Below are 15873 nucleotides of genomic sequence, written 5' to 3' on the forward strand. Positions count from 1 at the left end.
AATAAACGTTATGTGAGCAGCAGGATAAATACTATCCACACTGAATGCATGGATTTGTTGTCCAAGGAGAACAGTAAAGTTTATCTAACTAATAGTCAATATCATATTTATAAACGAAAGCAAACAAAGGATAACTAAACAATCTCACCTTAATAAGGCTAACCAAACTGGGCCTTTAAGTCATAATTTATCGATAACTGGATTTAGATCATTATAATAGGAGTGAATATAAATGAAATATAAGAATAAATGATATAGAGCGAAAAATTTTATGATGTTTAGGTATGATTTTGAATTGATTGATTATTTTTGTTAATTATATCGTGATTAACAAAATACCTTTATATTAATTAGTAATATATTTTGAAAAAAATTGTAGTAATTAATTAAAATTTTTAAGAATATTTTATTAAAAAATTAAAAATTAAAATATTATATTAATTATTAGATCTTTCCTGATTTCAATTCCAAGGATACATAAAAATAATAAAAAGTATTAATTAATAATATAGAAAATTATTAAAATTTAAAAATGATAGTAATAACAATAATATGCATTTATTGTGGACAATTAAATAATTTTTTTAAATAATAATACTAATTTGAATATTAAATAAAGTTGTATTTGAATGAGAGTACTTGGAATCTATGTATTTAAATATATTTTCATTGTTTAGATAACTTAAACAAAAGTAATTCAAATACATCTTCCAACTTATTTACTTTGAAATTATATATTAATCACAATGAATTTCAAATATTTAGAATATTAGAATCATTTGAAATCCCTTGTCATATTTATAATATAATTTATAAATGTAAATAATTGGACGATGAATTTGAGTGTATTCTATTTAACTTAAGTAAGAATGAATATTAATTTGAAATGAATTTCAAATTACTCAATCTAAATGCAAGCTAAAGGCGAGCAACGATAATACTATACTGTTAAATAAGTATTATTTTAATGATTACTAATAATAATTAACTAGTTTTATATTAGTCATATTATAAATTATAAATTTATAATTATTTTAAACTTTAGAATATTTTAGGACATCGTCTCCAAGGTATTATTTAAACACTGTAATGGAGATAATAGTCTTTTCAAGCATTCTTATTTATTTTACAAATTTTTACTTTGTTTAGTTTAAATAATTTAAATCTATATCTTCATCGTGATGATAAAAACAATAACAACAATAATAATAAATAAAACAATGTATAATAATAATTATATTATCAATAATAAAAGATTTGATTATTAAAAATAATTTTATTAAATTCATTTTTCATTTATTTTGATATCAATAGTTGAATTGAAATATGACTATTAATAAATTAATTTTTAGAGGCCGTAAACACTTCTGCGTGGTTATAAAGATATTAACACTCGTCTGATTTAAAATAATCATTAACTGTGAAAATATGATATAAAAAAGTATTTCAGATTGGGGCATTTTGGAGAAATCTCAAAATATTTGGGTGGAATAAGGATCTTAGAAATTTATGGGGCAAAATGCAATTGATTATAATGACCGAATCTCCATTTCGCCATCCATCACAGCGTCGCTCGCCCCAACATAGGCTCTTGAAGCTTCCATTATAGGTACATCTCTTTCTTTCATGCTATTCATCTGTACGCTTTGAAATTTTGGCTTTTTTTTTTTGTTCTTGATTGTTAAAAGATTAATGAATTTTGATTTGCTGTCGGGTTGAAGAAAGTTTTAGTTTTATATGAATTGGAGAAAAGATTTACATTTGTGAGAAATGTAAATACTGGGATGCATGATTTTTGAGTTTCTAACGCTTACCCGATTCATTTCCTGGAAATTTATCTTGCCGTGACTAGATTCAGTTTTAAATGGTGAACCAGGGGATTATCGTGAATGTACCTCAAGATTTTTCAGGAAGTGGTTTCATGATTTAAACTGCTTAAAATTCTCATGGGTCGATATTTCTATCTATATCTTTATGTTTGATCGGAGAGAGCTACCTAGTGCTTTGATCAGCATTTTCTGGTTTGCCTAGTAGAAATGGAATAGGCTATTTTGGGGGGTGGGGGGGATTTATATTAAGTTCATCAGTAGTCTGTACTGGGGATTATGCTTTTAGTTCTGGTGTTGATGACGTACAACAGCCAAATTATTTCAAGTTTATTTTGATTTACAGGAGACAAGTTCCCATGTCTCTTAGATTGATAGTGTATTTACTGACATGTTCTGATGCTGAAGCGTACTTAATACTAGATATGCAAATTCTTTCACCTGGTAAATTCTTAAAAGAAATTTGGGTCAAATTATGCCAAGTTCATGTTTGAAAATGCATTACACGGATGTTTTTGTTGAGGAAACTATCCACTACTGGTGCGTAGTTTTTGTTGACTTACATGGTATTGCAAGATCACTTTGGATCTTTGATCTCGCTTCTCGTTGTCACACTCATTACAGTGGCACTTATCTATGAGCCTAAGAAGAATAGATTGCCTTGGATGCCAAACCATTTTGATTATATCTTTCTTTGGAAAATTGGTATGTAGATTAAAGGTATCTTTTACTTGTGCATATCTATATCTATAATACAAAAATAAGGCTTGCATGAAATATTTGATGATTCCGGTAGTTTCCATATCTGGCTAATGGGAAAGTGATCACTGCATGAAAGGAAATTGTATGATCACACTCGATTATTTTGTGATACAACCAAGCCTTTTCTTATTTTAAATTTTGGTTGTATAGAAATTTATGTTATTTCTTGTTACTGAATGAGTTTTAAGGGTACCAAGGTGTGAAAGGTAGGGAAATATTTGGCAATTTAATTTACAAACACTTGTCTCTGCATGATGGACATAGGTCAACTAGTCTAGCAGGGCCCTGAGTGTGTCTCATAATGGCTTCTAGGAAGGAGATGGAGCAAGATCATCTGGCCGAGTCCCTCGATGATCTCTTCACCAGTGTCTCTAATATGATCAAAGGCGAGCTTCAGGTAATAGCTTGGCGAGACGTTTTGTTGTTTTAATAAAATGTAAAGGAGTGAATGAGTTCATGGAGAAGTGGTACATGATGATATGTATACATACACGTCATTCAGAGGTGGTTCTTGCGCGGGGCAGTCGATCCATCCTGTTCAAGAAACGATCATATTTCACTCTGTAATTTTTTTCAAAACTGCAAGCACTTTTGTTCTTCCAACTAAATCCAATTGATCCATCTCGCCTGTCCAGTTGCTCCTCTCCCAAATTATTGGATCAGCCCTTAGGTTAGTGAGTTTGTAATCAATGCCAAACGATGCTTATTCCCTTTGTTCTAGGTAAAGATTTTTTGAGTAAATTCTGGCAATGTTCTGAGATGATGCTAATTTATATCCATAACAACTTTTTGATGGTTTCTTGTTCTTATCTCCTCGAAACTTTTTCCAATGCTCTTGTTGCTGTGTGTGGCTCTCATCCAGTGAGCTGAAATTTTTCATATGTCTCAGGGAACAAACGACATACTCGAACTTTTGGAGAAAATGAATATAAGGGTCGCGGAAGAATACACAGGCTTTGGCGATGTGGCTTCTGGTTTAAGAGTATACGTGGAGCAACTGAAGTCCAAAAGCAACGGCTTTGACGAATATGTTCAACAGATCGATTCGATAGAGCAACAAGTCACCGAGTTTGAAGCTGTAGTTTCCACGCTTGATAAATACGTTTCCCTGTTAGAAACAAAGATGAAATCTATCTACCAGATTCCACCTTCATAGATTTTGTTCATTCTTTCAAAATAACGATCTAATCATCACATTTTTTGATGAAATCCTGTCAAAGTACTTACTTTAGATTCATGCGCAGCTTATAGCTCAGCAATAATGTCACGTGAGACGTCTCTCTTTTATATGTTATCAATTACATTAAATATAAGTGAGATAAGACAAAAATCATTGTGACTTTTTGCAGCCGCAAGGGTTAAAATCATAAAGTTTTGGTGCAGAATTTAGAAGTTATGGGCTACGTCGGAATAATTTACTAGTTAAGGTGCAGAATGAAAATGTCAACTATTTAAGCAAGGGTGTGCCACGAGGTTTACAACTATTACATAACAATCCAATTAAATTAAATTTAAAAATTACATGTATATATCTCATATTGTATTAATTTTACACTTACTTTAATGATACCACATTAATGCTACATCAAAAAAACAACGATAACCAACTAAAACATAAATTTGACAACATAGAGATCTAAAATCACAAAAATACAAACATAAGAGAGGAAAAAAGAAATTTTGCCTTATTGATATCCATACAAACATAAATAAAATCCCTCCAGATAGAATGTATTTGTATGTTTTCACAAGCTGAGAAATTTGCGAATAATGTGATCAAATAAAAGATTGACGATATCAAATTAATTTAAGTGTGTGTGTTTGTATTTATTTTGAAATGAGTTTAACAAAGAGATCCAAAATATTGCAATATTTTGATTATTTGAATAAAACAATTAAGTTTATTTTAATTTTATTTTTTTAAATTTTATTTGGACGGATTGGTCACACTGGCTCCATTGTATCAGCCCAAATGATCAAACATTTCATTGCACACTGGAAAGTGGAAACACTATTATTTTCAACTCTGATTGATTGCATGCAGCAATGACAGTCTAATTTCTGATATGTTGCGAAAAATGCTTATCATATAATATATATCAATGGTAAATATATTTTATATAAATTAAAATGGACTAATTTTTGTTCATAAATTTACGAGAAAATTAAATAGTTTTGTCTCTGCAAAAATTAAACAGTCCGTATGATGCCATGGTTGTTTTTGCGCTGATTTCAAGAAGTTAACAACTGGAAAGTAGAGTTCGCCCACGGGTCCTAATTAGCTCCTTAAGCTAGACCAGCAATTAAATTTTAATGCAAAGTTCTGAAAGAATAAATAAAGTGACGAGTAACTCAATGAAAATAATAATAATTCCACTTGCCCACGTTATTGAAGCTCTTCATTTGATGCGCATGTTTTCTCTAATGCCTTTTCTTTCTAAACCTAGCTACTAATTCCTTTACTATATTTCCTGATAACTACAAGGATAATGATGATGAAATCCGCGGTCGCTATTTTTAGTATGCACTAGGTAAATCTCTGAGCTAATTTGGACCGAACTGGTCAAACTATGTGTGACACACTCACCCGATAAAGTATTAATGTGAATAATCAAACTCATAATCATTGGTCAAACGCCAATCACCTGGAGTTAGGCCTTCACATTAACTTATATTCAAACCTGTGAGGATCGAATCTCTCTGACTTGAAGCTTTCCTCCATATTTGACTGTGCTGCATGCCTTTTTATTAAATTGTTTTTCCACTCATGCACGGAGATTTAAATACTATATTAATAGAGTTACAGCTCATATAGCATATGAATATTCACTCAACTATCGAGTTACTATTTATCGCATGAGAAATAAAAAAAAGAAGATAATTAGTCAGATGAATCTAGCACATGGGCATGTTTTAGAAATTTATAATCTGCACCAAACAGTGCTATATATATATGATTTGCAGAGTCCTAAGTTCGGAATGAGGAGTGAAGATAAGTCTGCAGTGAAGAATCGGTCAATATTACAATCTTTTGTATTTTTTTAACACTGTCACTAAATATATATTAGACCTTTTAGTTTTCCAAAGTTGTGTTTGTGCCAAAAAATGAAAATAAAAAACGCAGTTGGTTGCCTCCTGTCGGGAACCCTACTTTTTGACTCAGCTGCAAATTTGAACTCTATAAAACCCCATAATATTCCATCCGCTAACTACATATCATCTTCCTTCAATAATATATATATATATATATATATATGAAACGATATATATCAACCTTCAAATGGGGTTTCGAAGCTGTCCAAAATCACTGTTAACTTTTATCTTCATTGTGCTTGCATGCGAATACTCCATCGCAAAAGGTAAATTTATCGATATTATATATATCCAAGAAGATTCAAGATTCATTTTCTGTAACTATATGTCCATTTCCATAATAAAAAATTGTTGTCACAAGTTAATTAACTGGCTTACTTCGTATATATATATAGGGAGATATACGATTCATTCCCTCAAGAAATCTGCAACGGAATTATCAACAGGAAACGATCATGCAAAGGGCGGAGCAGCAAAAAGTGCCAAAACTGCTGCTGATTTTAGCTCTAGAAATGAGAAGGTGGTGGTTGTAAACTCTTATAAGTCGAAAACGACGGCTTTCCTCGGAGAAGCAGATGAAGTTGCAAATATGATGGGTAAAGACTACACGGGTTGTGATCGACCTAAAAATAACCCGCCGGTCAACAATCACGAGCCGAAAGATTAATTAACGTCTGATATATTAAATATTTTACGTGTTAATTTATGGCATAGTTTATCATTAATCAGTTCTAATTATAGGATTAGCTAGGCTTCACAATTTTGTTCCTCAAGTGAAGTCGTTCTGTTCTGATAAATCGTGTTGTACTTGTTAGCTAGAAATATTGTACAAATATTAATACAATACAATTACCTAGATTTTTTCTTTTTCCTTTTGAAGCTTTTAATTCTAAGCAACCAATAATGGCTGATTTGCATTTTTACATTCTGCCAGTAATTAGGATTAATGCTCATCCTGTGTACCCTCGCTGCTTTGCACATTCAACCCTATATATTCATATAATACACTGTCCGTGGCCAAATTTCGGGAAAAAAATGCATTTTTAGTCATGTATATTTGCTAATTATTTGATATTTTGGTACGTCATGCTATCAAATTTCAACTTTAATCTTGCATTTTTTGATTTTTACAATCTAATATTTTTTTTATTATCAAGAATGCTGGTATGACGTCAGTGTCACTTTGAAAAAAAAAACTAAAATATTGCAACACATAATCATAATAAAAATGATAAAAGGTAAATTATACGATTTTGATCTTTTAATATGCTCAAGAAATTAATTCTATATCAGTGCCAAAAATGACATATCATCAACATATAAACAAATGACAGCGCCTTTATTTCTGAAAATTTACTGTAAACATATGTTTAACTAATTCATGTATCATAAATCTATCAGTTAAAGATAGTTTGTTAGGAAGCACTTCTTAGATTCTAGTTGAGTGGAAGTGCTTTGAGGTGTTTCTGAATGACAATTTGTGCTTCAACTTCTGTAGTTTTTAACCAAAAGCTAGAAGCAAGACTGATATGCTTTTTTTTTTCTACTTATGCTTTTTATAAATATTTTTGGAGATTTTGTAAAATACTAAATTTTATTTATATATCGATTTTTAAATGTTTCGAATGGAACACATAAAATTTCAATAATATTTTATACAAGCATTTATTGTTTTAAAAATATTTTCCGTTATTTTATAATTTGCATTTAGAGAATTTTTTCACATATTTTTGTGCATTTATACAAAAATTTCATGTGTTTTTTTTATTAATCTTATACAAATTTTCTAGCATTTATGTTATAAAAATAAATTAATTTTGATACAAAAATATTCAAATCATAATAATAATTATATAAATACATTGTTCAATGACGCGAATACCAAAATTTAGATAATTAAAAAAAATAAATGATGTATAAATTAAATATATTATTGTCATTTTACTGAAAATAAGGTTAATTTGAAAACAATTTTTCTCCAAACATTCAAATTTTAGCTTTATAATTTTATTTTCAAACATTTTTTACTTTTATTTTTCACACACTTCAAAATAATATCTCGAAGAATCACTTTATAATAAACAAAACCTCTCTCAAACACTTACAAAATATGATAAAGATGATTATGAAGCACTATTGTTACTTATATTAATTAAAATGTAACAATTCAAAAGATGTTTGACCAACATGCATGCTTTATAAAAACATAAACAGGGACTGATTATTAGCTAGGGAATATTCAAAAAATCATTTTCAAAAATTCACTCAACAAAATAGCGTTGTTTGGGCACGAACGAAGTCATATTCGTAAAAAAGAGACATACGCAAAACTATGATAAGCTTGTATTATTATTACATGTTTTAGTGACAATAATCAAATTTTATTTTACCAACAGACAACAAGCAATTATTGTTTCGATTTAATAAGCACGAAAAAGCGTGTCATCCCTAACGCGCTTTTAGTTATTACTATTTTATATATATATATATATATTTTTTTTTTTGAGGCTTAATATTATTATTTTTCAATTCAACAAAAAGTTCGTTCAAGTCGTCGTCTCCTCCCGAAAATTCTAAAAAAAAAAGAAGATAAAAATGTTGCAGAAGATAGCCAGATATATAGATATGATAATCTGACTTCGGTTATTGTTTCCAAAATCCTCTATCTCCATAAGCTGGGTACTTCTATTTTTTAATTTAATTTTGTCTTATGTTTATCTTGTCGGGTGGAATCAGCTTAGACTCGTGTAACTGTAATGGGTTTGAAAAACCAAGTCCAACTTTTGTGGGTGTTTCTAGGATTGGATAGTCGTTGATGAGAGATTTGAGAATTTAGTGATTCTTCCTTACTTGATTTTGAAGGAAGTGGAAATTTCAGAGCTTTTGATTACTGTTTGTTTACTTTCTTCATACCCTATTGTGTTTATGTCGGTGTGGGGTTGATGATTTGATGTTGACTTCGCTGCAGCTTGATTATAAAAATTTGTGTATTTAACAAATAATTTGTATCTGGGCCATCTTCATTTATTGGTTTGATTTCGATCACTGATCATATCTATTTTGTTTTGATCTTGCAGGTGATAACATATTTATTTCAGTTGCTTGAGGCTTCCCAGCACCAAAAACAAAGCAAGGGTGGCACTTGGGTTGTAAGTGTCTCTCGCAGGTTCAGAAAGCTAATTCATATTTTCCAAGATCGGGGGTCTACTGTTATTGTTTTAGGTTATTTCTGTGCCATCCTACTTGATCTTTTAAGGTTTGTGTGGTCTGATTCAGGTTCTGTGGGAAAATCCTGAGGGGGGACAGGAAGTTTGAGGGGTTTAATTAAACCGAGATTGGCGATAATGGGCGCTGCTTGTTGCTGTTTGCGAGATGATTTCCATAATCCAAACAGCTCTCTTTATAGGAACTGTGTATGCCTTCGTTGCTTTGTTCAGAACTTCTTACTTGTGGTAAGCTATGGTTTTATGTTTTGAATTAGATTCTTTGACGTTAAAAATCTTTATTCAATTATATAATTCTGGTTGCTTACACCAAGCATCTCCGGTGATGGCATGCATTACATTTGTCCAGTATGATTTCCTAAATTTACAGATGTTTTTTTAATCTTCAAAATTTTAGGCCATGTTTGGTATCATTTTCAAAACCATGATTTTGTTTTCCAGAAATAAAAGCAATTTTACACCTTATTTTCTCAAAATATACGTTTCCGTCACAGCTCACAAATTTTTTTATCTAATCATAATTTTCGGTTCAACTTCTCACCATTCCCAAAACTTCTCGATTATTATATTATATCTTAATCTAGTAAACATCGTATTAATTATTATAAATGTACATAGCTCAACATATTATTACATGGTGTGACTTATATGGCAAAAAAATATTTCCTTCAGAAAGCAAAACGAAATATTTATTAAATTCCTCAATATGATTTTAAAAAAACCGCATTTTTTTGGAAACTACATAAATGAATTCAAACGTGGCATTGAGTTTTCAGCTAGATCTCGTGGTTATACAAACAACTACTCTTACACATAGGAGGTAGATCTAAAAAATTTAGAGTGGTGAACTGAAATATATATTTTTTACGTATATGCTAGATATAAATATGTATGCTCATAAGAAAATTTAAGAGTGAGATAGCATGAAGGCCTCTGACGCTCTGCCAATGCTTCTGAAATTGGGTTAGGTGTCTCCCCTTTCTCTGTAAAGGAAACATTCTGCATGAAGCTTCGACTGTTTTACTAAATCACTTCCTGCATAGGCTACTGAAATTTACTAAATGTCATTAGTCCTATCTTGATAAAACTTTACTTATGCAGTATGCCTCACTGTTTCATAGAGGAGATGAACATACTATACCTTCATCCTCTCAGGCGACTGGCTCTTTAAGTTCTGTGGCATCACTTGATAACTCTTTAGCTGATATTTATCGTTCTCCTCCAAGACCTTTACCATATGACGCAGATCCAAGATACTTCCGGTTGCAGCGTGATGGACTAGTCTCCCGAAGGGAAAAAGGCTCGAGCCATTCGCATGATCAGGAAACCGAACCACTAAGAACAAGTGAAGTTGATGAAGAGGCTGAGTCCATGAGTAAAAAGAATAAATGGAATGAATTTACATGTGAAGATGGATCAAAGGACTATAATTCAAAATTATCACTGAAGCTCTCAACAGGCAAAACAACAAGTGGATTTGCTCATATTTATACTACTTCAGATGATGAAGATGTCTGTCCAACATGTCTTGAAGGTAGGCAGTAAAGCTACTTCTTGCATTTTCTCTCTGCAATGACTGATAGAATCGTGCTCGTCTTGCGAAAAATATTTAATGTGGCATCGTCACTCAGGAAGAATAACGAAATAACATTACTGGAGGTAGAATTTTAGGATTCTCCAACTCGGTGAATGGTGTTAATATGTGAATTTTCTTTACCTATTCTTAATTTTGCTTGTTTAAACATACTAGGATTAGGTAACATTAGTGATGAGGTTGTGATTTTAAATATGGAACTTGAACAATCTTGGATTCCTCTGCAGAGCTCAAAATATTTTGCTCATGTTGAGTTGAGTTTGTTTTTTATGTTACATGTTAAACTCACGTATGTCTTATTGTGAGTTTTTGTTTTTCATAATTTTTATGTATCCTCTTGTGCAGAATATACAAAAGAGAACCCAAAGATAATGACAAGTTGTTCTCACCATTTTCATCTTGGCTGTATATATGAGTGGATGGAAAGAAGCGACAACTGCCCAGTTTGTGGCACGGTAAAGTCTGAACAGTATCATGTCGTTAATGTTACTATTTTCTGCTTTGTGTGCTTAGTGAGTTAGTTCTGCACAGCACCACAGCCCTTGAGTTTTTCCTCTTTACCATAGACTTTAAAGGATGTAAGATCGGCTCTCTTAATCAAAGTTTATGCACAGTTTGTTAAACTGTAGCGAGTTAGTTCACTTTTTTGATCGATATCGAACAAATATGTTCTTGAATGGACATGTTTAACTTCTTCTGCTGATCTTGTTTAACCAGTAGAAAGAATCGTACTGGTTCCAACTTGTTAAGATTGAGACTTGGATCTAGTTCAATATATGCTACTTCCAAGGACTTAATCCAGCCGATGTGAGATATCTTACGCTCGAGAATGATTCAACTCTATAGCTCCACTTTTCTATGTGCATTTCTTGTGTTGAAGAAAATACAGAGTAGAGAAAAACTTGAGATCCTTTCTAACGCTGGTGCTTGCAATTTCGTAATATTTTCTGAAATTAGATGGTTATTTTTTTTTCAGATTATCAAGCACATTCATATGATTTGTTAGCCAGTTTAGGTTTAGGAGACATTTCATACCATATTTATGTGAAGATAATTTCAGCTATATGAAAGGGAAATGATTGTATTTTAAATTAAAAATGATTGATATAGTTTGAGCACTCTTGAGAATTATGTTGTGAATAATGCTTATTCATGGTCGAATCATGTAAAAATATAGCATTGTGTTGCGTGCTATATCCACCTGTATTTCCAGTACTTCAAATTCAGTAGAGAGAAAATACAGCTACCATTAAGTTGAATCATGCATGTCTCATTTAACTAGAGTTTTGCTACGTTATGTACGCCTGGTATTTAGTAAGTTGAACAGCAAAATCTTTTTGCTCGACTTCTCACCATCAAGATTTCGTTTTAATTCTGGATATTTTCCTCTGGTTTCCTAGGTAATGGCATTTGATGAGTCGCCGTAGAGTATCCCAGAAGTTCTTCTCGTGGATGCAACGACACCAACACATCTAAGGAAGAAAAAAACTCAGTAAAGTTGTTGTAAATAAACCTTATACAAGAGTTATCTTTGTATTCATGAGCATAACATTGACAATTATTTGCATTTGAATGTAATGTTCTTCCACTTACGTTTCTTATATTATTCAAGATTTTAGCTTAAGCTTTCATACGAAGACGAACAAGTGTCGAATGAATCTAAAACAAAAATGAATTCTGAGGCTATGCTTGTTTCGTGCGGCTATATCTGTTTTGTGAGAACAGAGATGTACGATGCAACCGTGATGGGGTGTGGGCGAAGTTGGTCATCGGCGGGAGTATTTTCCTTTGTTTTCATTATTCTTAAATGCTCGAACGTGAAGTTTGGCTCGAATCACGATCTTGTCATCACCACCAATTACTCTATTGGTAAGCAAATTAGCAGATGCTCGGCCCCCGAGCGTGTAGCACTTTCTTATCCTCCGATGCACTTTCTTATCCTCCGATGGGGTATAGGAACAAGCCAATTGTGAAGACACCCTTTTATTTCTCATAAAACATGTTTTGAATAAGAAATAGGCCGGAAATGTTAATCTCTTCGAGCAAAGTTTACTATTTGTCATTTAAATATGAAATATCACATATGGTATTTAACATATGGTAATAAAAGATTTTGATATCTACAAAATGGAAACCGCCCAAATCGAATTGATGCACACCTGTGTCACAATATATTAATCTTGAAACGACCAAGTTTATTCATAACATACAATTACGACATACGGATTTCAACCCGACAATCACACTTGACAAACACCACGATGAGGTACTCAAAATGATAACTACATGAAATTTTATTATTAATTAACAGAGAGCATAGATCAGCCATCGGCAAGACGAACCCGTTTTTGCCTTCAAAAAAACTAGGAGCTCTCCTTTGCAGCCAATTGAAAAAGCTTGAGGAAGGCCTCCGGCGGTTGGCCGCCGCTCAACTGGTGCTTGCCGTTTATCTATCAAGAATATTGACTAGATTAGCGTTTTTTTTAACATTCAAAATCAACACTATATGCTTAAACGTGACTTACAACAAAATGTGGAACACCGCTTATATTGGACGAGTAGCGCTTCAAATCTTCATTAACCTTCAAGAAAAACAAAAATTGCATGGGTCCTTTGCATACACTTTGGTGTGGAAAAAAGAGCACAACAAAATGGGATAGTTTTCTCGTTCGGAAATACTACCTCCTTGATTCCATTGTTGGGATCTTCAAGAAACTCGGCTGCGCCTTCAACTCCAACCTTTTTAGCAGACTCTACGAGAAAGTCCCTGTAGATGAAGAAAAAAACATAACCATGCTAATTTCCAAAGGATAAAACAAAGATTAAAGACTATTCAGACCCACAATATCATTTTCTAAAGAGATTCTAACAAAACAAAACCACTAGCAACTCTACTCACCTGTCGCCAATGTACTTTCCACGAGTGAAATAGCCACTGCCAAGTTCCTCTGCGAGTTTATGTTGTTTATCAAGCCCTTGTTGTCCAGCAAAATACAGTACCCTATGGCTATCGAAAGAATTTCCCCTGTGCATCAAAGAAAATTGTCAGAAACAACTCTGTACAAAAGACCACCTTTTTACTCTAAAGCGTTGCCTACTCGAGTAATGAAAACCGACAAACAACATGAAGTGGCTAGACTCTGAACTCCTAAACAACGGAAACTGTATCCCCGTTCGACCAGATACTTAAAGCCAAACTCAAGAGTTTAAATTTTTTTTTCTCAGGTTTTAAAATTTCTACGACATCCAAGTTCATGGCTTTACGTGAAATATTGATGGACTATCGCACAAATTAAAAAATCGAGTTATGTGACTGATTAGCATCAACTATAGTTTTTCTAAAAAGGACAGAGACTCGATCATATACAAATTATCTCTTCTAACACTTATAGTGGGCGTCACACTTAGTTGAGAATATGAGCACACAGGAAAAACGGATATCACCACATCAAATTAACTCCATCGATTTAAGAGCAACTTACGTAAGTCCAGACATGTCATAGTCCATTCCAAGCCCCTTGAAAATCTGTCAAAACAGAAAGAAGTAAATTTTGTGATACTTATTGAGCAGAATGTGAAACGCAAAAAAAAACTCTCCTTTATACTGTATAATATAAAGGGGGTGCATAGAAACAAAAGGAACCTCCGACATCCGAGCTTCGATCTGTTCAGCTCGAGACCCAAACTTATTGCGGTAAAATTCCTTCTTATTGACGCCTTCCTTGGGTGCAGATGGCATAAGTAAGAAGGGATGCCACTTGATCTGCAACATAGAAATTAGGAATGATTGAGTAAAAAGTAGGAAGCATACAACAAAAAGAAATTTAAATATACAAAACACAACTCATTTGTACCTCAAAATTGTAGCTATCATTGGATAAACCTATAGCTTTGTCAAGACTCTTTTTCCCCACAAAGCACCATGGGCACACAGTATCGGCACTAATATCAATTTTAATAAGTTTCTTTCCGTTGCTGCTGCTACCAACTGAGGCCATGGAGATCGATCTGAAAATTTTTGGAGACTTATTCAAGTCACGCGTGCTATAATAAAAAGGCAGATTTTACACAACAGCCTTCATATTGAGAGGGGCAGCAAGCTTTAGCAACATATGCACTAGTCTAGCAAGGGGGAAGAATTCAGTTCCATGGTTTTAGTTAAGTTTGGCATCTGATTAACAGATAACATAAATTCTTGACAGAGTTTACATGTTTCTTAAAGATATAGCATGGTTTTTTGTTCACTACCTCATTTATTAGTGTATATTTGTATGAAAATCTCAATCACTTAGCAATGGACACACTTGTTCAAGCCAACCGTTGTTTCATACTTCCTATCGCACTCTTCTAATCTATTGTTCAACAATATTTGTCTGAATATAACTCCACCTTAAATTTAAAAAGAAGCCAAATCATGCAAAACCAATTATCAGCATTTCCGATCCTTTTGAACTGCATCCGCGAGGTATAAAATGGCACACTTGTATGTAATAATATAAAACTGAGCCGAGCCACATAATTCTGACGCAAGAAATAAAAATCAAAACTTTCTTTAAATCAGAACGAAAACCGTTCATCGTCAGATGTGTTTGGGTCTTTTCTATCGATTCAATCGAAACACAGAACAAAAACGACCCAAAATTCACAACCCTCAAAAGGGATCGGGATACACAATTTTATGAGCGAACATCACAAGAAAATATCTCCGTAGAACGATTTCTGAAACTTTAAAAGGGTAACAAACCTGGGAATACGAGCAATTCGGAATGTATGCTGCAGGTAGCTCGAACGCATAGAATAGAACTCGATCACCTACTACGCCTGCATCTCTTTATCTACCAGAAATTTTATGTTGACTGACATTAAAAAAATGAATATTTGACGGGATGATTTATTTAATGGAAACAAAAGAAATTGACCAATGACCAGACCAACCAGCCATCCGATCAGTGGCGGCATTATTCAAAATCAGTGTGGAAGCTTCCTTTTCTTTACATACTAAATGAAATAGTTTTCATCAAGTTCAACAATCGTGGATTGACTTCGGGCTACGACGTGGCTGAGTTTTTTTTAAAAAAATTGAAATTGTTCTATAAATTTAAGGCATAAACTTATCGTTTGAAATAATATATACATCTCTTTTAAAAAAAATGACATGAGAACTCGCATTGTGTATTGAATAAACCATTTTACTAACTCGAGGCACTACCCTCACTTCATTTCAACGGGTAAGATCTTGTCATACATACAATTTCAAAAAAAAAGTGAGTCCTATATATGCATGGACAAATCTTGACCATCCATCCTACCCATGGGGGCAGCAATGCCCCCATGGGTAGAATGAAATAAACCCTTGCGAACTAAGCTAACTAGA

At 32.7% G+C, this 15873-nt stretch overlaps 3 protein-coding genes across 6 annotated transcripts; 2 read left to right on the forward strand and 1 right to left on the reverse strand.

Moving 5' to 3' along the window:
* The first annotated feature begins 1434 nt into the window (after nt 1–1434).
* LOC142537051 (biogenesis of lysosome-related organelles complex 1 subunit 2-like) lies at nt 1435–3819 on the forward strand. 3 transcript variants are annotated; one of them, XM_075642587.1, is made up of 3 exons: nt 1435–1609; nt 2853–2985; nt 3478–3819. In XM_075642587.1, the coding sequence occupies exons 2-3, from the start codon at nt 2890–2892 to the stop codon at nt 3742–3744; spliced, it is 363 nt and encodes a 120-aa protein (XP_075498702.1). In that variant the 5' UTR covers nt 1435–1609; nt 2853–2889; the 3' UTR covers nt 3745–3819. The 3 variants fall into 3 exon arrangements, with proteins under 3 accessions (XP_075498702.1, XP_075498704.1, XP_075498703.1); XM_075642589.1 differs by having other exon boundaries at nt 1590–1639; XM_075642588.1 differs by lacking the exon at nt 1435–1609 and adding an exon at nt 1646–2531.
* A 4385-nt stretch (nt 3820–8204) lies between these two features.
* Nucleotides 8205–12068, forward strand: LOC142537052 (E3 ubiquitin-protein ligase At3g02290-like). Of its 2 annotated transcripts, XM_075642590.1 has the most exons (6): nt 8205–8360; nt 8759–8847; nt 8958–9133; nt 10007–10439; nt 10845–10954; nt 11900–12068. In XM_075642590.1, the coding sequence occupies exons 3-6, from the start codon at nt 9026–9028 to the stop codon at nt 11924–11926; spliced, it is 678 nt and encodes a 225-aa protein (XP_075498705.1). In that variant the 5' UTR covers nt 8205–8360; nt 8759–8847; nt 8958–9025; the 3' UTR covers nt 11927–12068. The 2 variants fall into 2 exon arrangements, with proteins under 2 accessions (XP_075498705.1, XP_075498706.1); XM_075642591.1 differs by having other exon boundaries at nt 8759–9133.
* Nucleotides 12069–12640: 572 nt separating this feature from the next.
* LOC142537053 (uncharacterized) lies at nt 12641–15449 on the reverse strand. Its single transcript, XM_075642592.1, has 8 exons — nt 15244–15449; nt 14354–14507; nt 14143–14262; nt 13982–14025; nt 13399–13524; nt 13182–13266; nt 13025–13081; nt 12641–12949 (listed from the first exon to the last, which is right to left on the reverse strand). Exons 1-8 carry the CDS (start codon nt 15291–15293, stop codon nt 12863–12865), a joined length of 723 nt encoding a protein of 240 aa, XP_075498707.1. The 5' UTR covers nt 15294–15449; the 3' UTR covers nt 12641–12862.
* Nucleotides 15450–15873: the final 424 nt, after the last annotated feature.

Source organism: Primulina tabacum, chromosome 2 (assembly GCF_025594145.1).
Source record: "Primulina tabacum isolate GXHZ01 chromosome 2, ASM2559414v2, whole genome shotgun sequence".
NCBI lineage: Eukaryota > Viridiplantae > Streptophyta > Magnoliopsida > Lamiales > Gesneriaceae > Primulina > Primulina tabacum.